Here is a 23,174-nt window from a genome sequence, read left to right as displayed (position 1 = left end):
AGAAATAAATGGCTGTGACTTCATACAGAAAAATTTAAGACTAACAGAATGGCAATGTGAGGAGATAATGGGCCTGTCCCTCAACGAAATCTGCAATGATTATTTAAATAATAGCCATTTAAAGCCTTTATAAATCATGCTTCAAAAAAAGAAATCATACAGGAAATTAGAAAATACTTTGAACATTTGAATGGTAATAAAAATAGGAGGAATCATTATTTTCAGGCAGCTAGAGAGAACACTGCGTACAGGGACGTGTTTAGCATCGAATGTTTATATTGGAAAAGAGGAAAAAGACCTAAAAGCTACGGCTTCAGGCTTCACATAAAGAAATTAGAACAAAAGAGAGAAGTAAACCAAGAGTAAGTAGAAGGAAAAAAATTATAAAAATAAAGACCAAAAAAAATCAATGAATGAAAGGGAAAATAGTCAATAAGAGAACAAATTAATAGACGAATTAATAAAATTTGGTTCTTTAAAGTGATCAACAAAATAAATGCAGTTTATTGTAGGTAAATTATACCTTAATATTTTATTTAAGAAAATATATTTCTGTGGACATAGAGTTTTCTTTTCTCCAGGAACTGAGGTAGTCATATGTAGCTACATGCTTTTCAGGCCTAATATCCATTTTCTTAGCATTATTCTTAAGGTCCATGCTTAATTACTCACCTTCTTGAATGTCTTATAGATACCAAAGTAAACGTATCGATTGAAAAACGTCCTTAGTTTCCACAAAATTGACTCCCAAAAGAAAGCCAGGAGAAGGCAAGTAAAACCTATGATACTCATCATAATCATATACTTTCCAATCATTTTCTCCTCCAAAGAATAAACACTCTTTGCAATATCTGAGAATGACAGAGAGAGAGAGAGAGAGAGAGAGAGAGAGAGAGAAAGAGATCTTATTATGTTAGGCTATATTGAGACAAAGTATTTAGAATGTGAGAAGTGATAGTTCTGCTACACAAATACCATTTGTACAATAAATTTTGAAGGCCCAGCCTCTTGAATATAATAATATAATATATGGTCATCAAATAAGCCTATGATTATTAGCATATTTATTGATGTCCAAAAATTACTGCTTGCCATGAAAAACATGCCCAAATCCTTTCAGAAGTGTGAAATCTTAAATTGATATTTAAAAGAAAGTATTAAAGTGCAAATACTCTTGTAAAAGATAACATGTATGCTTTAAAAAGGTAAAAATGGACATTAGCTGATGCTTTTTGAACTTTCTTGAAAAACTGAGTAAAAAGCAGAGGATTCCTGTTATAAAAGAACTATAAATGCTCCTTCCTTTTTTAAAAAATATATTTTAGAATGGTTTTAGAATTACAAAAAAAATTGAGTTCACAGAAGAGAGGACAGAGAAATCCATATACCCTGCAACCAGCTTCTGTTATTATTAACAATATACATTGGTATGGTACATGTTATAATTAATAAACAAACATTAATACATTGTCATTAAATAAAGTCCATGATTTATTCAGATTTCCTAGGTTTTTTAAAAACGTGACATTCTTTTTTTGTTCCATGATCCAATCTAGAACACTACGTTTTTAGTAATCATGTCTCCCTAGGAACCTCTTGGCTGTGACAGTTTCTCAAATTTTCCTTATTTTTGATGACACTGACATACTGGTTAGGCATTTTGTAGGATGATCCTCTATCGGGATGTCTGATTTTTTTTTTTCATGATTAGACTGAGGTTATGGGCTTTGGGAGGAAGGTCACAGAGGTCAAGTACCATTTTTATTGTATCAAAAAAAGGGGTTCATACTATCAATATGACTCATCATAGTTGACGTTGACCTTGATCACCTAGGGTCATGTTTGTCGGCTTTCTCTGCTGTAAAGTTACTCCTTTCAGTCCCTTTCCATACTCTATAAACTTTAGAAGGAAGTCATAATGTACATCCCACACGTGGGGAGTGGGAAGTTATGCTCCACCTCCATGAGGATGGAGCATCTCCAGAAATTGTTTGGAATCCTATGGGCGATTTTTCTCTTCATCATTTATTTATTTAGTCATTTCTTTATAATAAAATGGACTCATTATTTAATTTATACTTTGGGTTACAATCCAAACCACGTTATTTTGTTGCTCAAATTGTTCTAGCTTTGGCGATTGAACTCTTTATGAAGAATTATATTTTATAAATGTTTGTAGCTGACACATAGAAATGCAATCGAATGTTATGTTTGCGTTTATTTTGTATTCATCAATCACATTAAATTCTTATAAAGTCTGATAATTTATCAAGGGATTCTTTTAGATTCGAGTAGACTGTCATATCTAGTATTATTCCACCTTTTCCATTTCTCATACTTTAGAATTGTTTTTAAAATCCTTAATTCAAATAGAAGATTATATACTACATGTGTATAAATTTTAAACCTAATATCATAATAGAATCTATGAACCCAGCCCCCAAATTAAAATTTTACAAATAATTTGTTATTACTTATTTACTTCTTTATTTTTCCATCTTCCACAGGTAACCACTATGATGAATTGTGCTCTGAATTTCTATTTTATTTAAATGCAAACAGACCATTATATATATACATTTTAGTGAATAATGTTTTGTTTAATTTTAAAATTTAAACTTTATAGAAATAGTACAATACTCTATGCAGTTTTTAGATTGTTTTCCTTCTATGCTGTCATTTAAAAAATTTTCAAAAATAAAGTGAAATTGAAATAATAGTATAATAAAGACCATTCCCCCCACCTAGCATCAACGATGTTAATGTTTAGCCGTATTTGGTCCTTACATCTCAGCCCGCCATATGTATATTTTTAATTAATTTGCCTCTGTGATATTTAAAAAACTATTTTCTCATTTTTGTTGCTTATATTTTTATATGTTTGACGTCATACTAGCTTCGGATGACAGTTGGCCATCTCTGTTGTAAATTTTCGTGGACATCAAAATAATAATTTTATGGGGTAGTGATGATGGGTTTGGGATGATTACTTGGTGGCTTACTGTATGAAAGTTATTTCTGTTGGTAAGGTGAAATATAATTTCTTTAATTAACATCATTCTGCTAAGGTGGTGGTGGTGGGGATATAGTTTTACGATCTCCTGAAAACCTTTCTTTCTCCAGTACCCTTAACTTAGGCTATTTTTTTCTTCTTTTTACACATCAAGCTTCCAAGGGATCATTATGCCTTCCAAGTTGCTCTTCTTCTCAGAAGTGTTGCCTTCCCAAGACGAGACTTTTCCAAAAGTATTGAGACATCAAATCACAGAGGCAAGAAGTTCAGAGGATCTAAGCAAGAAAAACACAAACCTTCCAAAGCCCACTGAGATATATCCTAGTTATCAGAAGAAGACAGGCTGACGGCAAATGATTGAAAAACTCACGATGTTGGAAAATTAATCCTCCAAAATGAAGAAGAATATGGAATGAAAATAAGAAAAATCGACGTTAAGAAACAAACATATAATAAAAACAATGAATAAATGAGAAACCTTGTGTTTTAAAAACACTAACGTAATCGATAAACTTCTGGTAAGACTGATGAAGAAAAAATACATGTGGAAAACGAGAAATATCATGAATGAAAATGGGACTATCACTGTAGGATTTATAGATGATAAAAATACCATAATCTATTAGGAACAAATTTAATCCAATAAATTTGAAAATTTAGTTAAAATGAAACAATCCTATACAAACTCTGTTATTTCCTCTTTCCAAATTATTAATAGGCTACCCAAATAATCCTATCTTTCTTAAAGAAACATGATCAATAATTTAAAATCTCTCCAAAGAACAATCTCTATGTACCATAGACTTTATCATTTATTTTACTATTTAACATTATAAATTTAATTTACAACATAATTAATAATTCACCATGTAATTCAACAGAATAAATATGTAATTCAGTAGAACAAAGAAGGAAAACATTGGCTCATCTCGACAGAAGCAGTAAAAAGCATCTGATAAAATTGAACAATTATTACAGCCACTATGGAAAATAGTATAGAGGTTCCTCAAAAAACTAAAAATTGATTTACCATATGATCCAGCAATCCCTCTTTTGGATATTTACCCCAAACACTTGAAAACTTGTATCTGTAAAGATATTTGCACACCGATGTTCATAGCAGCATTATTCACAGTGGCCAGGACATGGAAGCAACCAAAGTGTCCTACGATAGATGATTGGCTAAAGAAGCTGTGGTACATATACACAATGGAATATTACTCAGTCGTAAGAAGAGATGAAATACTGCCATTTGCAACAACATGGATAGACCTCGAGATAATCATACTAAGCAGAATAAGCCAGACAGAAAAAGTTGAAAACCACATGATATCGCTTATAGGTGGGATATAAACCTAAAAGCAACAAATGGACAGGACAAACAAACGGAGACTCGTGGACATGGACAATGGACTTAGTGGTTACCAGGGGGGCGGGGAGGAGGGAGGAAAAAATTTTAATTATTTCTTCAATTAAAAAAATGTTAAAATGTTAAAAAATGTTTAAATATTTTTAAAAATTGAACTCTTACCAGACACAGGATAGAGAGGAATCCCTTAATCCCAAGAACTAAGACTCCTTTGAATGACAGCCTTGACCCACAAAAGCCATGTGAAATAGGGCTCACAGCTTGCCTCGGTGAACAATGTTCACTCCAAAGCTGGAACCAACTGGATATCTGCTGTCGCCACCTTGGCTCAATTTGAACTCTATGTCCTCAACAAAAGAGTGAGTCAAGAACAAGAAATAAATGTATATGAATTGGAAAAAAAATACACTGTTAGCAGCTACTGTGAATGTACTCTTGGAAAATGAAAAACAATCTACCCATAAAATTATTAAAATTGATAATATAATTTCAGTATAAAAATGAATTCTTTTAACTATATTTCTCTGTAATGGCAACAGATGGTAAAAAAAAATGACACTTTGAAAAGTGATACTATCTAGGATAGCATCAAAAGATGTGTAGGAATAAGGCTAACAATGTAATTTCAATACCTCTAAACCAGTAACTATCACACAGTATTAAATACAAATAAAGAAGACCTAAGTAAATAAATGGAAGGCCGGAACCAAATAAGCAAAGGAATGTACCAATTTACAAGCTGTAAAACCAAAAACCATAGATATATCTTTCAAAATTGTTCTATAGAATTAAATCGATCTCAATAAAAATCCTAATAGATGTGCCGATTTTAAACGTATATGGAATTGCAAAGTATCAAGATATAGCCAAGTTCCTATATCAAAACCTACTACAAAGCTAAGGTAGTCAAGACGAGGCTGGTACTGGAATAAGGATAGGCAGAAAGATAAATGAAATACAATTAAGAGTCTATAAATAAACCCAGATTTCTAAGGTCAAGGGATTTCAACAGGAGTGCTAAGGCAATTAAATGGGAAATAGTCTTTTCAACAAATGGTGCTGGAACCACTGGATATCCATATGCAAAAGAATCAAGTCAGAACCCCATCTCAAACCATACACAAAAATCAACTAAACATGGATCCAAGACCTAAATATAACAGCTAAAACCATAAACCTCTTAGGAAAAAACATTGAGTACTCCTCTGTGGCCTTTGATTAAGCAATAATTTCTTTGATATGACACCTAAGGTGTACAAGAAATCAAAGAAACAACCGATAAACTGGACGCTAGCAAAGAAGTAAAAAGGCAGCCCACAGAATAGGTGAACATATTTCCAAATCATATATTGTAGAAGGGTCTCGTTTCCTGAATATGTAAAGACAAATAGCCCAATTTAAAAAACAAGCAAAGAATTTGAACAGATATTTCTACAAAGATGTACGAATGGACCATGCGCGCATGTGAAGAGGCTCAACATCACTGGTCATTAGAGAAATGCAGTCGAAACAATGAGATTCGACTTCGCACCACCAGGAAGGCTATAATAAAAAGGAAAATCACAATTGTTGGAAAGGATATGAAAAAATTGGAACCTTCCTACATTGCTGTACAAAAATAGTCTGTGGAGACTAATAATATCATGACTTTTCATGTCGCTAGATTTTACATGAAACGTTTCTTTTCTATTTTTTCCCTGCTGGCTCACTCCCTGGAGTTTATTGTCATGCAGTTCACGGCTGTTTGAGTACCGAGCTTCCTTCTGAGCTCACAACTGTTGCTGTCCGCAGGAGCTGGCTTACGAGCGCTCCTCCCTTCTCGCTCTGCCCACTCTCACCGAGATAAGATATTTCAGAATTATCTAATAAATGATACGGTGCCACAATTAGGGATTTCTAAGGTTATGTACTGCTCCTTATCTCCCAAATCACTAGACCCTAACCTTTACCTATTTATTAAAAAAACAGGTGAGTTCCTCTAGTGCCAGCTACTGTATCAGACACGGGGCAGTGAACTGCATCCCTTCCTTCACCTGGAGGTCTTTGCCGTACAAGATGTGAATAATGCAACGGAAGAACATAAGCTTTGACTCCCAGCTCTGGACCATGAGAGCTGTGTGACACAGGGCACAGTCAAGTTCCCTCAAAAATGAGTGTAAAAACAAATCGCCTGAGGGTGTGAAGATTTAAAATAACGTAGGTCATGTTACTAGGCGGTTGATTATTGGCGGCCCTAAGCTCTCTGTCTGATGACTGCTTTCAACTTATTTGGGGTCTGCCTTTGAGGCTGTTTTATATTTACAAAGGTTTTTCCCTAGTCTTATAAAATGACTTCGGTGCTGAGCACGTGTCCTGACTCCCTCCCTGTGTGTGTCACGGGCTGAGCCTGGGATGGATTCCCTGGACACACGGGGACTCCCAAGGTACTTACTCTGTTTATCGCAACTTAAGAAGGCAGTATCTTTTATAATGGAGCAGTGTTTCTTCATCTGGTGGAAAGTAGTATAGTAGGTGATGCACTTCGCCAGGTTGTAATTGGGAAAGACCAGTAATACTTTAAGTATGAAGGTTCTGGTGGCATTTGACACGCTATGTGACATTTCTAAAAAAAGATGATAAGATTAGGTTTCATTAGAGGAACTGAACAAAATGCCTCCAATTTATGACCAAACCAAGCTCAGGGAATCAAAAACCAGACAACTGAGAAACACTGAGAAAGCCCAGTGATGAGTCTGCAGGCCTTTTAGACGGGGACCGATGGGGCCCTTCGATCGTTGGTGTGACATTCCCAGTAATGCGTCAGAGAGGCTCCGCAGGGAGTGAAAACGATGGAGGGCCCCAGTTTGCAGATGTGCTTGTCATCATCTGGTTTGGGGCAGTTACCACTACCCTCAGCTCAAAACTTCTTGGAGGAAACAGGTCTTTTTTTTAGAGCCTCTGTGTGCTGGATTACTGTACACTTCCCGCGACAGTGGCCATGCTGGTTTGCCAGTGTATCATCTGGTCAGTTTTTTTAAAGACTCCATGTGTGTTTAAAAAAGTATTTGGGATTCTACATTCTCTATATACCCATTAGCTCAAGTTTATTAATTGTACTGCTCGATAAATGTCATTTATTGATTGCCCCTGCTTAATCCACTAGTTACAAGCGAGGTATGCCAAAATCTCCTTTTATGATGCTGTATGGTTTGCCTACTATTTCGAGTAGCTCTGGAAATTTTGACTGAATTGACGTCTAGATCACTTGGTAAGTAAAATTTTGTAATTGTTACAAGTTCACGTGCGACTGAATCTATCACGTAAGCCTCTTTATCTCTAGTGGTACTTTATCTTAAAGAATGTTTTTTTCTGATATCAATATCGCCACTCGAGTTTTATTTTTCGTTAATATTTGTTCGATATCTTTTTCCATTCTTGTACTTTCTGTATCTTTTTTTAATAGTGTCTCCTATAAACAGCATAATGCTAGAATTGGGGGGTGGGAATGTCATCGAAAATAGCGATATTTGTTATTTGAGCCTGTTTTGTTGCTATTTATTTTGATTACTGATATATTTGGGCTAATTATCATCACGTTACTTTGCGATTTATTCTCTCTCTATTGCATTTTTACCTCCATTCTCTTGTCTTTTGGATGTGATTGAGTTTTTTTCCTCCTTCTTCTTCATTGCTCATCTACTGTGTTTTAGAAATTATACTTTAAAAATATTCCTTCAGTGGTCACCCCGGATATTTAAACATGCCTACTTAACTTTTCCCCTGCTTCAGAGATCTTTTTAGCATTGGCGTTCTGAAGTTTCATGACGATGTTTGGGTGAGGAATTTTTAAAAGTGATTCAGTGGGCTTTTTGAAACTGAAGATTTCTGACTTTCTACAATTCTGGGAATTCTCAGCCACTGTATTTCTAACATGACTTTTTCCTCTTCTATTATCTATCTATTAAGTTCTTAATTTAAATTATTATTCTTTTCATTTTTCAATACTCTAGATGGATCTTTTTCAAATCTACTTATTCTCTATATGTATAAAGTCCATATATATGCAATATATGTATATGTAGTACATTACATGCATGTGTCACATAAATGCTCTATTATTTATTATGTATTGTATTATTTGCTCATATTTAAATATCTTAAAAATACATGTTTTATATTGTTTTAAAAAATCTCCAAATCTTAAATTTTGCAGGTCTCATTCTGATTCTGCAGTTTGCGGTTTCTGCCAACACTTGCTTTTAAGCTTTGTTTCTTTCATTTTCTTTGATCTTTGTTCTTTTAACCTGATCTCAAGTTCTCTAGATAACTGTGGGAATACTTTGAAGTCTGGGAAGTGTGTATACATTTGCCACTCACCTGGGGGCACTCAACTTGGGGTTATTAAAATAGACAATCAGGTTATGTTTTTTTGGCTTACATAGGGAGGATGATATCAGGAAACAAACCTACGGGAGAACTCTCACCTGGTTACAAATTCCAAAGGTAAACTACTATTCTTTATTCCAGGGCCAAATTCAATCTTTGTAAATTTCCTTTGTGTCCTATTGCGGTGCTGGGTAAATTTCGTTCACCCTTATAGGAAGCTGCTAACCCTTTGTTGTAGGTACTTTGGTGCTTTTGATTCTGCCCTCTGTGCTCCTCATAACTTATGAACATGTAAAATTAAGGTCGCCAGATCCTGTCAATAACCTCAGGTCCAAGCTACCTTTAGTGCCGACTTACCTTCAAGGACACGCACTTTCTCTTTACTGTCGGCCTCTGCCCATCCCACACTTTCTTCTCAGTTCTCTGTTTTTGGCAGAGGTGCACACCCAGTGTTTGTCCTGCTGCTGAAAAGTGGAAGTCTCCTTTGACATTCTAACTGCCAAATCTACTGGCTTTTTTTTTTTTTTTTTTTGGTTCTCATCCTACATGACTCTGTGACATATTCCTCCCCATCCTGCTACTTCTAATCCTCTCTAGCTCCTTAAATGATGATTTCAGCCTAGGTCAGGGCTCACGAACGCAAGTGCTTTCGGGTGAATCTTCCCTGTATAACGATATTTCTCTTCAGAGGGCTGTGCGAAGTACAGAGATACCCGCTTTCTGGAATTTGGGAATCCCTTTGAGAATGAGGGCTAAGGTGACTCTCTTACAAGTTCTTTTTCTGTCTGCTACCAGAGGCTTAGGTCTCACTCATGCGAAGTATTCATTGATTTACGAGGGCCGAGGCCAAAGGAGCCTGCCCCTGGGGAGCCTGGCGACAGTGATGTGTGATGAAGCGCTTCGGGCCCTTCAAACTCGTGAGATGGGGTGATGCGCCCACGGAGTGATACGGTGGCACTTTGAAGAACTCTATGTATAACAAGGGTCAATTTAGTGACCGTCTTTGCAGGTCTCGAAGTCAGAGATGGGAAGGGAGGAGATACAAACATAAGAACACCGCAGAAAGCAGCCCAGAAAGGAAGGGAGACTGGCCTAGTTGTAAGCATGTCAGGCGCGTTGAGAGTTTCTCCCCTTTCTGGCAAATCTTGTTCGGACGCTCAGATCCTTTGGCTTTTTCATTAAACTAGGGAAGAGGAACCACAGCACAAGCCTTCCCCGAGCAGGACTGCGGCCTCACCCAACAACTCAAGATTCTCTCCACGGCTCCTTTTCATCGCCTCACGACCAAGTGCCATGGCATCAAGGGAGAACGCTGGTCAAGATCATCGAGGTCTAATGGATTTGAGATATAATCGATGCTAACTTCCGGAGGCCTGTCCCTCTTCTTGAGGAAGCTGCTCTTTGGTTCTCATTCATTCTCACTTTCTGTCTCTTCCTCTGACAAATGAGTCTCAGGGACAAATGCTCCTAAAATTTCCAAAATCCTGTCCGAAACAGACTCCCTAAGTCATGTGGCAGAGCTAGCAGCGGTGAGGTGAGCGAGGGGAAACTTCTGTGTCAAAGGACCTGTACAGTGAGTTCAGCTCCGTCACTCTGGCATGAAGGTCCCAGCTCTAGCACCATGCCTGGGGTCTCATAGGCACTCGAAATCATTTTATTGACTCACAGCCAGTTCAGGATTTTCCCCCAAACCCGGAACTTAGTTGTCTACTAATATCCTTGGCCCACTCTTACTCATTTATTAACTGCTGCATTCTGGGGAAGGAAGCACGTTGTGAGGTCCTTATACTTACCAAATTCGAATATGCTATCTATGAGGAGACTGAAAATGCCGGAGAGGTAGTTGAACAGCACAAGTTTGATGTAGGCGGAAGTACTTTTAGTGAACAGGAAGCTGAGCAGGTACGTGAGGGGAATGGCGGACCAGCCGTACAGCGTGAAGATCAGCATCGTGTCCAGAAAGTGGTACTCTGTGAGAAATAAATCCAGTTGGCAGTATTTGAACACTCCCTGAAACACAGACGATGCAGAGATAAAGGCAAGTGAAGCATAAGTGCAGAAATAATTCAAGCCAGAACGTTTAGACAAGGAAATGGCAAGTCCTATCTTTATTTAGCTTAGAAGTATTCATTAGTTAAATCATTTGGCCTTAAAAAAAAAAAAAAAAGCGTTAGCCATCTCTTCTTCACCAAAAGAAGTCCAGAGAGCAGAAGCACTATAATTCCCTTTATTTTTTTGTACTTGAAACAGATTTTTTTAAAATTCATAAACAAAGTCAGTATACTTTCCCCCAATAATCCTAACTCTCAACTTTTCCAGAAAGTAGATTATTTCTCTAAAGAGAGAGTATTTTTCAAAAAATGTTTCCTCTTGACTGTATACTTCACCCATCACTGCTACGCATCTCTAAACTGGGTCTCCTGTTTCTATTCTATTCCCCTTATTCCCATTACATTCACCCCAGCAACTCTGGAACCTCCTTCTGAAATTTTTAATTGGAATAAAAAAACAGATGATGACGCACACAATTAGAGGGACCTAAATTGAATGGATGGTGGTCAGGTGACGAATTTGTAGTTGTCAAAGGAAAGACAATTCTGGAAATCTGTATCTCATTAGTTAGTATTGCAGTTTCTCTACAAAAGTCAGAGGTGCGCCTTTGGGCAACTGCGTAATTATGTGGCAGGACAACCAAGAAGTAAACAGTAAGGTTAAGCTAAGAATGGTCATTATGCAATTGATGACTGATGTTCTTGGTGCTGGCAGCGATAGCAATAGGGAAGATTAGCAGGTCACAGTTGAATTCAATACCTACAGCTATGGTTTTGTTTCTGAATAAGCATACTGTACACCTAAACAGAATAACTACAATGAGGTAATCAAAGAAAAGTTGGGGTGATCTAAGAATCCCTGTGTTTGGAGGTTTATAATCCTTCAATGTCACAAATCATAACCTATTTCAAAGAAAAGTTGAATTCCTTGTTGGATAAACAAGCAATATACTCTGTTCTTGGATGAGAAGATGATGTATTGTGAATATGCAGATTCCACCCAAATTAACCCTTAAATGAACATGCAAATAAGGTGTTCAAGTAAATATTTTGATCTCTTTATTATGAAATGTAACACACATCCAAAAGAGTACATAACACGTAAATGAATTATCACAATGAATTATAGCAAAATAACCCTGTGGGCAATGACCACAATTCTAGTACCCAAAGAAAGCTACTGCGAACTCCCCAAATTCCTGTAAAAGGAACCACTCTTCTGATTTTTACCATAAACATTCTTTTCTTTATATCTCTTAACAGTGTGATCACATAGGCAGGTCCTCTAATATTAATGTTGTTTTGTTCAACGTTTTCATTATAATATTGATGAGATGCTGTAGGAACTTAACTCTTGTTTATATCAAGTAGACTATGGTAGAAATGGTTTCATTATATGTCATCTCACTTAAAGTCACAGAACCCATTGACGACATTGAGGACTCAGTGTGCAGTATTATCTGCAGTCTGAACTTTTAATCAATGTAATTGTACCATGTGCACCCTGTTCTGTCTGGCTTCTTTCACTCAGCATTGTGAGATTCGAGATTCATCCATGTTTTTGAATGTGGCTCTAGTTCATTCTTTATCATTGCTATACCGCATCCTCCTTGGTATCACAACTTATTTTACTTTTGATGGATAATGGGTTGTTTCCAGTGTTCGATAATTAGTTTGTTAGGGCTGCCACAATGGAAATAGCAGGAACTGGGTGGCTTAAACACCAGAAATTAGTTTTCCCACAGTCCCGGAGGCTGGAAGTTCAATATGAAGGTGTCAGCAGGGCTGGTCTCTTTCTGAAGTCTCTTTCCTAAACTTGCAAATGGTCACTTTTCTGCTGTGTGCTCACATGGTCCTTCCTTTGTGCTTGTACACCCCTAGTGTCTTTGTATGTACAAATTTCCTCTTCTTAAAAAAGATACTAGTCAAATTGGATGAAGGCTCACCCTGTTTCATTTAACTTAATCACCTCTTTGAAGGCTCGCTCTCTCTCTCTCCCTCTCCTTCCTTCCTGCCTTCCTTTTCTTTCTTTTTTTCTTTTTTTTCTTTCTCTTTTCTTTTTTCTTTCTTTTCTTTCCTTCTTTCCTTTTCTTTTGAAAAAATTTTTACCTCTATTTTTGATTGTCATACAAGTTGTATATGCTAATTGTGCAAAATATAAGGATTAAAGATAGAAAAATCCAAATGATCCCACCAGTCATATACAAATGTCATTAATGGCATATTGTTTTCCAAATTTTAAAAAATTGCTTTGTGTTATGCCTTTATAATTCGATTTTAGAATTACCTTTTTATGTACGTATAGTAGAAGCATTTAAATGGTTCCACGGTGTTTTATTACACAGATGTCTTTAACAGTTCTTTTTAAAAGTTTTTTTAAATTTTTCAATACAGTTGACATACAATATCATATTAGTTTCAGGTACATAATATAGTGATGAGACATTTATGTAACTTATGAAGTAATCGCCCTGATAAATCGAGTACTCGCCTGACACCATACAGGTGTTACGATACTGCTGATTACATTCCCCATTGCTGTACTCTACAACCCCAATACTATTTCGTAACCACCAATTCATACCTCTTAATCCCCTCCCTCACTTCACCTATCCACTCCACTCTCCATTTGGCAACCATCAAAATGCTCTCTGTATGTAAGAGTTTGTTTTGTTTGTTTATCCTGTTATGTAGATTTCACATATAAGTGAAATCATATGACATTTGTCTGTCTATGTCTGACTTACTCCATTCAGCACAATACCTTCTAGGTCCACCCATGTTGGTGCAGATGGCGAGATTTCATTCCTTTATATGGCTGAGTCATATTCCATTGTATATATGTAGCACCCTTTATCCATTCATCCGCTGAGGGACACCCAAGTCGCCTCCCTATCTTGGCTACTGTAAATAATGCTGCAACGAACATAAGGATGCACATGTCCCTTCGAAGCAGTGTTTTGGGTTTCTCCAAACAAATACCCAGGAGTGGGATTCCCAGGTCCTTCTTTGTCTCTTGGTACAGCCTTTGTTTTAAAGTCGAGTTTGTCTGGTATAAGCATCGCTACTCAAGCTTTGTTTCTATTTTCATGAAATATCTTTTCACATCCTTTTACTTTCAATCTGTGTGTGTCTTTTGATCTGAAGTGAGTCTCTTGTAGGCAGCATAGGTAAGGGTCTTGTATTCTTACCCATTCAGCTGCCCTATATCTTTTGATTGGAGCACTTAACCTGTTTACATTTAAAGTAATTGCTGATAGTTAGTTATTGCCATTTTATTATTCGTATTTTTGATCTTTTTTTCTTCTTATATAAGTCCCTGTAACAATTCTTTTAATACCGGATTGGTGGTGAAGAACTTCTTTAGCTTTTTCTTGTCTGGGAAGTGCTTTATCTGTCCTTTGATGCTAAATTATAGCTTTGCTGGGTACACTAATCTCGGTTTTAGGTCCTTGCTTTTCAGCACTTTGAATGTTTTGTGTCAATCCCTCTGGCCTGCAGAGTTTCTGTTGAGAAATCAGCTGACGGTTATAGGAACTCCCATGCAGGTAACTAACTGCTTTTATCTTGCTGCTTTTAAGATTCTCACTTTGTATTTAAGCCCTGGCACTTTAATTATGATGTGTCTTGGTGTGGCCCTTTTGAGTTCATCTTTTTAGGGATTCTCCATGCTTCCTGGGAATGTATGTCTACTTCCTTCACCAGGTTAGGGAAATTTTTCATCATTATTTCTTCAAATAGGTTTTCGATTCTTTGTTCTCTCTCTTCTCCTCCTGGCACCCCTACGATGTGAATGCTGTTACACTTGATGTTCCAGAGGCCCCTTCAACTATCCTCAATTTTTCGGATTCTTTCTACTTTTTGCTGTTATGATTGGGTGTTTCCAGCTGCTTTACCTTCTAAATCACTGATTCAATCCTCTGTAAAGGCCCTATCTTTAAATATAGTTACATTTTAAGGAACTGGTGGTTAGAACTTAAACATATGACTTTGAGGGGATATAATTCAGCCCATAACAATTATTACAAATATAATGATTCCAAAGATTTTCTTGTACGTGTCTTAAAATTTACACACATTTCTGTTGGGTACATAACGGGAAGTAGAATACCATGCAGCAAGATGGAGGACGTGCAGAGACAGAACTTCCTACGATTCACTCTAACTCATGGATCTCTGCACTGGAGAGTTTCTCTCTACATTCCCAACACAACTCGCTACCGCATCCTGCACAGAGGTCCTTGGACACAGTATGTGTATATGCAGTACATGCAGAGAAAACTCCCAGATGTCTCTCAACCTTGGGATAAGAACATTTATCTTTTTTTTCTTATTCCCAGAACATACTCAGACATATGTGTACCCTATAGGCCAACATGTTTACATGCCTATACACTCACAGTTTTGAGAGTACAGTGTATAGAATTTAAATAAATCCTCTCAAATACTCTTAAGAACAAAGAGAATAAGGATAGAAAGTGAATGAAAAAATAAATGAAAAAGAATTCAAGAGATGAGTAGACAGGGACGGAGACAGGAGGAAAAGAGATTGTAATTGTGCTGGTCCCTTGTGTAGAAAATGGTGATCATATTTTTATGATAAACGTCAACATATTTTATCGTAATTATTTTATTTTCATGGTTAGCTTATATCTATTACTGAACAGAGAATTACTTGAAGGATGAGTCATATTCTTATTCATACTGAAAATCCTAGTTCCTATAATTAGGAAAGAAACTTACCCTCTCTCGATGATTTCATCTCTAGATACACAATACATTTAATATGCATCACTCTCTAACTCCTCCATAATACACACATGTACACACGCATGTGCGCGCGCGCGCACACACACACACACACATACACGCTCCAAAAGAAAGACCTTGTTCACGTGACTGGACAGTTTATGGAACACATGAAGCCATTTTTCACTAGGGAATAGGATGACTTACATATGTTTACTCTTTGTTCTAATTCTTTGTTGACAGAAATTGGATGACTGTGAATTTGGAAAGAGTAAGAACAGTATACCTTGCCTCGCTTTCCAGTCTACGATGTGTTCTCTAATGCACTTCTTTCCACAAAGTTCAGTGTTGAGACTTACCGAGCACTACATTAACTTCAAAATAGTGATCTTACATATAGCTTCTTCGGTTAGGAACTCCAATAATAAGAGGACTGGGAGGTAGAATTTAGATTTATACATAGACGAACCACACACCGAACTCCAGGACAGTGTCTGGGTAAGAGCAGGTGTTCAATACAGTTTTTAAAATAAATTGATAGAAACTTGAAGAAAAGTTGCAATAGAACATCCAGAAGGTCTAGTAGAAAACAAAACTGGACAAGACCAAGTGGTATGTATACTACCACGTATGTATGTAATAAGAGCATAAGTACCTCTTAATACAGGTAAAAGCCTTTCCACCTTGAGAAAGGATTTATGGGTTAGTATAAATTGATGAGAACATAAATGGGAAACTAGTCCATGAGAGGTCTTTGTGGTTTTGTAAAGAAAAGTTATTTTCTTCTAATGAAGGAATATGAAAGAGAGAGTTTCTACCATGAGATTTTTGCAATGTCTTTTCTAAGATAATGAGCAAAGATAGTTTATTGAAAGGGTTAGATTTATAATATAATTGGGGAAAAGAAATTTTTCATGGGGCGGAGAAGGAAAATGAACCCTCACCAGCAGTAAGCAGCAGGAGGCAGAGAAGATGATGAGATCCCACAGCAGAGCGGAGAGCCAGTATGCGAGGACATAGACCCCGCTCAGAAACTGGATGTGCTTGGCCTTAGAGACTCTCTCAGTCACTGTCAGGAGACAAAAGCCACTGATGAAAAGAGCCATGCCAAAATGTATATTTATGGCCACCTGATGTTCATTTGACAACCTACAAAAAACAAAAGTAGAAATATCAAAAAATCAACATGGCAGAAAATACAAAATTCTGTCAGTAACTATGTGTTAATCATACAAATGTAATCAGAGTGGGAGAAATGCATTTCAAGTATAAAACTCTATTCTAAAGGAAATGACGACATACATTTCACTGTATTCTTTGGGAGTAACGCGTGGTTGAGGTTTGTTGGACACTGTCAAGGAAGCATCGGGGCCAGAAACTGTCATGAAAAGAATATTGTCTAATATTGCCAAGGCCAGGGATGGCGAATGGTACGCTTGATTGTTGAACAGACAGGTAAATGTTATTTCATTTGTCGTCGCCTCAATGGAAAATGCGACAATGCATAAGCGAATACAATCTTCATTTTCTATCAAGTATTGCAGTAAGTTACCTAGAATGAAGAAGCAATATTGGCCAGTTTATCCACAAAGCAGATCATCTACCATACATGCTGGGGAAGAAAAACAAAATAATTTTACTTGGTTCTTATTCCTTTCAGTTTTCTCTTCATGATTATTTCGAACGTTTGCCATTCTCCTCAAGCACTGCATTGCGTCATTAAATTCCAAGCTCTCTTTCTTCACAGCCTGTAAGCTAAACTCCCACCTCACTGAAAAAACACATGGTATAAACTCTTTAAACGTATCTGTCGACAACTGAGATAAGTCCTTTCACTTACGGCTTTTACTGTCTACCTTATGCGCAGGCTCCGTGGGGCTTACAAAGGGTGAGACCCTGGGAGTAAGAGTGAATAAGAAATAGACCAGTTCTTATAAAAACTTCAACCCAGTCCCAAATCACTTATATCCCTGATTGGATTTAGGTCTTCCCTTAATCTAACTGCCTATCAAAAATTAAATTAGACCTCCTCAAGAGAATATAATCTTATGCAGAATATTTACAACTTTCACATACAATATCTGGCATTCAATGAGAAAATTGCTAGGTATACCAAAAAACAGAACCAAGAAAAAGCACATAATAATAGAAACAGATCCACGGGTAAACTAGATATTAGAACCAGAGAATTCACCAGAGAACTGGAGCCCATAGAAAGAATAAATATGAACATTAGAACTGAAATAAAAACACATTAATCACAATTAAGAATTCAATTAATTACAATTAAGAACTCACAGCAGGTTGGATATAAATGAAGAGTGGACAGGGAACTGGAAGACAGGTCGATTACAAAAGACAAACCAAAACACAGTGAGAAAGAGAACGGAAAATGAGAGAAACATAAATTAACAATGTTAGCGATGACACAGGAGAAATCACTACAGATTCTGAGACATCAAAAGGATACTGAAGGAATGATACGAACAACGCTACGTGCATAAATTTGACAATTAGGATAAAATAGACCACATCCTCAAAACACACAAACTGCAACAACTCACCCAATATGACACAGATCATCTGAATTTATAACTATTATGGAAATTTAATTTATAAGTAAAAATTCCCACCAAAACAAATCTCTGGGGCCAGATTTTCTACTAGAGAATTCTAATATTTAAGAAAAAAAAATCAACATTAATTATACATAATATGTTTCAGAAAGAAGAGGGAACATTTCTCAATTCATTTTATGAAGCTGCTAATACCCTGAGAGCAAAACCGTACGGAGGCAGTACAAAAAAGGAAAATTGCAGACCAATGTCCTTCATGAATACAGCTATAAAACTCCTTATCGAAATATTAGCAAATATTATTCAGCAATATAAAAAGATAATTATACACCGTAACCAAGTGGGAAATATTCCATGGTTACAAGGTTGGTTCAATATTTAAAAATCAATGTCATCTACCATAGTCATAGGCTGAAGAAGAAAAATAATATAATCACATCAATCTATACAGAAAAAATCATTTGACAAAACGCAGTACTCATTCATGAGGAGAACTGAGAAAATAGGAATAGAGCCAAACTTCCTCAACTATATTTAGAACGCTACAAAATCCCCACAGCCAACACTACACTTAATGGTGAGAAACTACACACTTTCCCCCTAAGACTGGGAATGGAAAAACAATCTCCACTCTCACTGCTGTGAGTCAACATTGTGCTTGAGGTTCTATCCAGCGCCATAAAGCATGAACAGGAAACGCCAGGCTTACAGATCATAAAGGAAGAACAGAAATGGCTTTTGGTTGCAGAATACATGATTGTCTCTAGAAAATCTCAAGGAATCAACAAAAAATGTCTAGGATTAATAAATGAGTTCATCAAGGTTGCAGGATACAAGATAAACTTACAAAAATCAACTGTTTTCTATGAACTAGAATAAATATATGGACACCGAAATTTAAAATACAATGCTATTTAAATTCGCTCAAAAGTGAAATACTTGGCTGTAAATTTAAGAAGATACATGCAGGACTCATATGATGAAAAGTATCCAGCACTGATGAAAGAAATTGAAAAAGTTCTAATTAAATGGAGGCACATATTGTGTTCATGGATGAAAAAACCCAACACAGTTAAGATGTCAACTCTCTCCTTATTGATATATAGATTTAATCCAATTCTCATCAAAATTCCAAAAAAAATTTTTGTAGGTATAGCCAAGCTTATTGTAAAATTTATAAAGGAAATCAGAGAAATTAAATGATTTTGAAAAACAAAAATAAGTAGGAGGAGTCAGTCTGCCATATTTTAAGCAAAATATTGGTAAAGTAACAGATATATAGATTAATGGACTAGAATAGAGAACTCAAAAATAGATCCTCATATGCCCAACTCATTTTTGATAAAGGTGCAAAATAATTAAATGGGTCTCATCACTCAACAAAGTTGCTGGACAATTGGACATCCATAGGCACAAAATGTAACCTCAATGTACATCTTACACTTTATATTAAAATTAATGCAAAATGGATCATGAACTTTAATGTAGAGTGTAAAACCATACTTTTAGAAATCTATAAACCTTTTAGAAGAAAATCTTCAGGATCTAGGGCTACCCAAAAAGGTTTCTGACTTGACACGAAATGCACAATTTGTAAAAGAAAACAATTAATAAACCATTTTCATCAAAATAAAACCTTCGTCTTGCAAAACCTGTTAAGATGGTGAAAAGACAGTCGACAGTACGAGAGTAAATAGATAAAGATCTCACAAAAGTCAACAGAAAACACCATTCACCTTTATAAGGAGCAAAAAACACGCGCACGCATTTTTGGCAAATCGAGCACCAGAAAAGATGTCAAAATGAACACTAAGGCAAAGCACATAAAAACAACAATGAAATATTACTACATACCGACCAGAATGGCTAAAATAAAGAGGGTCTCTCTTGCCTCTCATTGAGCTGCCTCTGTAAAACTGGCGACTAACAGGAAATGAACGGAGCAGGTGGCCAAACATTCAATTAGGGTGCCTTCTTTACAAGTCACACGACCCCATCTTCATCTAACAGTCATCTCTCTTCCTGAATGGGCCTCACTTTGCACTTCTTTAAGTGTGTGTCTGTCGGACTCTAGCATACTCTTGAGATGCTTTAAGAAAATCGGAGTCAAATTAGAATTCCCGGAAACGGAAAAAGGCACGACGGTTGGACCGTATTGACCCAGGTCCATTTGCCTGGCCTCGTCGTCGCTGTTCCATGAAACCTCTGTCTCCGTGAGAAAGGCGAAGGAGCCGAGCAGCGCCAGCATCTGCAGCAAGACCAGCTGCCAGTTGCGCCAGCTGAACATCGCCCGCTTCATGAGCATGGCCAGGAACTGCTGCTGGCAGAGCAGGTACTAGACGGGGGAGAGAGAAACGCAGCGTCATGGCAGTCATGGAGCTAACCAGGCCATCGTGTCGAAATCAGGGTGGACGCTTCGGAGTTTTATGGTAGAAGATATGTAAGGTTTGTATAAATAAATGCTTGGAACGGAATCCAAACATAGTATGATAGTGCACGAGAGTTTGATCCGTCTTCTGTTTGTACAAGGCAGGAGTCCTCAAAGCTACTCCCTGCATTCCTGTGTTTTCCATGGTTGCTTTTTGCTACAATGACAGGGTTGAGTGGTTGCAACAGAGACCATATGGCCCACGGAGCCTTACATCTTTATTATCTCCTTACATAAAGTTTGCTGACCTCTGCTATACCTATCACATAAAATATTTAAGTTCTGGCTTTTGATATAACATACTTAAAATCTCACTTAATCTTCTGATAGTCAAGAAAACCAGGATGCTTTATAGAAGGAATAGATAATTAGAAGGAGAATGAAATAAACGCTGGGCAACTCAAAGAGGCTTCTTTCCCATGCTGAGGATTGCACTGATTAGAGAACGATTCTTTATGTAAAATCCATCCTCAATGCAAAAACTTAAAAATATTGTGCATGCTTGATGATCAAGAATCACGCTCACTGCAGCTACAATGAACTAACAAATTTCTGGGTTATCATCTACGGCCATGCCACCCTGAACAAGCTCGATCCCGTCTGACCTTGGAAGCTAAGCAGGGTTGGGCCTGGTTAGTACTTGGATGGGAGACCACCTAGGAAGACCAGGTGCTGTAGGCATAAAAAATAAAAAAATAAGAGATTGTAAGCTGACAAGGTCCTTGCAATCTGTGAGGTCAACCAAGGGTTGCCTTGCCTAAAAAAGAAAAAAAAAAAAATTTGGGTTATCAATCTGAAAAAACCAAAAACATTCTAAAAACGAACAAAAAAGAAGAGAGGAACAACAATGTGAGACCGACAGCTGAGTCCTTTATCTAGTGTCCGTTATCTCTGCACCAGGAAATTAATTAGGTTTTGGTTCAGGCTGCTCCATATCTGGTCAGGTCTACAATGTTGAGAATTCCATGCTCCTTTTGTTTAAGTATTAAAACAAAACAAAACAAAACATACCTCTTGTGCTCCAACCAAATAAACATCAGGTGTCTAGGCAAAGGTGCTCACCCCAGTATTAAACATAACAGGAGGGCTTTCGTTCACGGTGGAAGAATCTGGCCTCTCATTTCTGGACATATTCCTATTCTGGTTCTTGATTGAGTCTTCGTTCATCAGAGAGGGAGACTGAGATTGGGGAGCTAGGATATCTGTTTGTAAATCTTCCATATTACTGACCCTACATTAAAAAAACACAAAGAATTTCATGTCAACGTTACCCCAGCATATCTTATTTGGAGAATGTGAGTCACAACCCCCAACTCAGAAGTCTCCTTGGTTTGCTTACTGATGGGGAGGGCCTCGGTAAGTGAGATGACAAGTATGGTGGAGCAGTGGTTCCCAGTTGCTGGTCACCGGACTGCTGCCAGTCCGTGGCCAAGTGGGAAGAACAAGGTCAATGTAATGAGCATTTCGTTAAGTTGAACTCATCGAAGTTAAAGATCGTGGTCTAATCCATACTTTAACTACCCATTCCTTTATAAATGATGGTGGTTAACACTTTTTTCAGTGTTTTCATTGCAAAAGAAATTACGTAAAAGAAACGACCTCTTAAATTTCTAATGCGTGAATCTGAAAGTGTGGTAAACTGACAAAGAAGACTGAGACATGGCTCTTTCTCGGTCGACATGTCAGTCTCCCTGTGCATTGTGGCTCACCTAAAGAAGACCTCTTCCATGGTGGTGACAGAGGCACCGAAGCTGGCTATGCCCAGCTCTGCCTGCCTTTTCTCCAGATCAGTAAACAGAGCTTCAAAGCTAGAATAAGAATAGAAATGGGGATGACAATGGGATAGGGAGAGAGGAAGGGAGAGAGAAAATGCTAGCACGAAATCAGATTTACTTATTTACATCTTTCTATTCTACATTTATTCTAATATCCCCCTCAGGACTGGTGAAAATGTAGATCATTCTTCACTTCAATGCTTCATTATAATTTCGTGCCTCTGGTAAATCAAAAAGGTGGGGAAAATGGTAAAAAAAAAAAAAAAAAAAAAGAAAGAAAGAAAGAAAAAGAAAAGAAACTAGTAAATTGCTACTGCAAATTGCTTCCTCCTTAGTTCCTGGAAACAAAAATTTGGTCTTCTAATAAACGATCAAGAGATCTTATTTATGCTAATAACTCTAGCAGGTTGACACGAATGAACTTATCGCACACATGGTTCCTCGGTCAATTATTCAGTAAGTCAAAAAAGAAAATCATATCCAAGTTACTAGAGAAAAAAATACTCAAAAATAGAAAATGGATACTGTTGAATTATACATCTGAAACTTACTGGATTTTGTGAACCGGTATTGCCATAATTAAAATAAATTAAAAAAATAGAAAGTGGAGTAGATGCAATAGAAGCTGAAGATGTAAATAGAAACATGTGATTCGACAGCCAAAAAAATCTGTAGAAATTGAGCCAGATGAAAGGTCAAGACATCGAGGCTTTTAAAGGACAGTTTTCCTGGGAAGATTTTATGGCATTTTACATTCAATAGATTATCTTTTCCAGAAAACTCCAGGTCTCCAAATTATCTATTACATTACCACCAAGGAGCAACTGAACCTATCTTCACACACTGTC

At 36.9% G+C, this 23,174-nt stretch overlaps 1 protein-coding gene and 1 non-coding gene across 2 annotated transcripts in view; one reads left to right on the top strand and one right to left on the bottom strand.

Annotated features, from left to right (window-relative positions):
* LOC105306060 (ATP-binding cassette sub-family A member 3-like) overlaps window positions 1-23,174 on the bottom strand; it is a 104,046-nt gene that overhangs the window by 14,945 nt on the left and 65,927 nt on the right. Inside the window, 8 exon segments of the mRNA XM_011380959.2 lie at window positions 673-851; window positions 6,814-6,984; window positions 10,541-10,757; window positions 16,492-16,677; window positions 16,843-17,099; window positions 20,161-20,443; window positions 21,578-21,782; window positions 22,261-22,359. Of these exon segments, the coding sequence (XP_011379261.2) occupies window positions 673-851; window positions 6,814-6,984; window positions 10,541-10,757; window positions 16,492-16,677; window positions 16,843-17,099; window positions 20,161-20,443; window positions 21,578-21,782; window positions 22,261-22,359 (1,597 nt within the window).
* On the top strand, window positions 21,114-21,232 carry LOC111731993. The gene has a single exon (XR_002777394.1). It is a non-coding gene; the product is annotated as a 5S ribosomal RNA (ribosomal RNA).

The sequence above is a fragment of the Pteropus vampyrus genome, unplaced genomic scaffold (assembly GCF_000151845.1).
Source record: "Pteropus vampyrus isolate Shadow unplaced genomic scaffold, Pvam_2.0 Scaffold417, whole genome shotgun sequence".
In the NCBI taxonomy this organism is placed as follows: Eukaryota; Metazoa; Chordata; class Mammalia; order Chiroptera; family Pteropodidae; genus Pteropus; species Pteropus vampyrus.
Note: the sequence above shows the minus strand (reverse complement) of the source record. Positions and strands in the feature narration are given on the sequence as shown.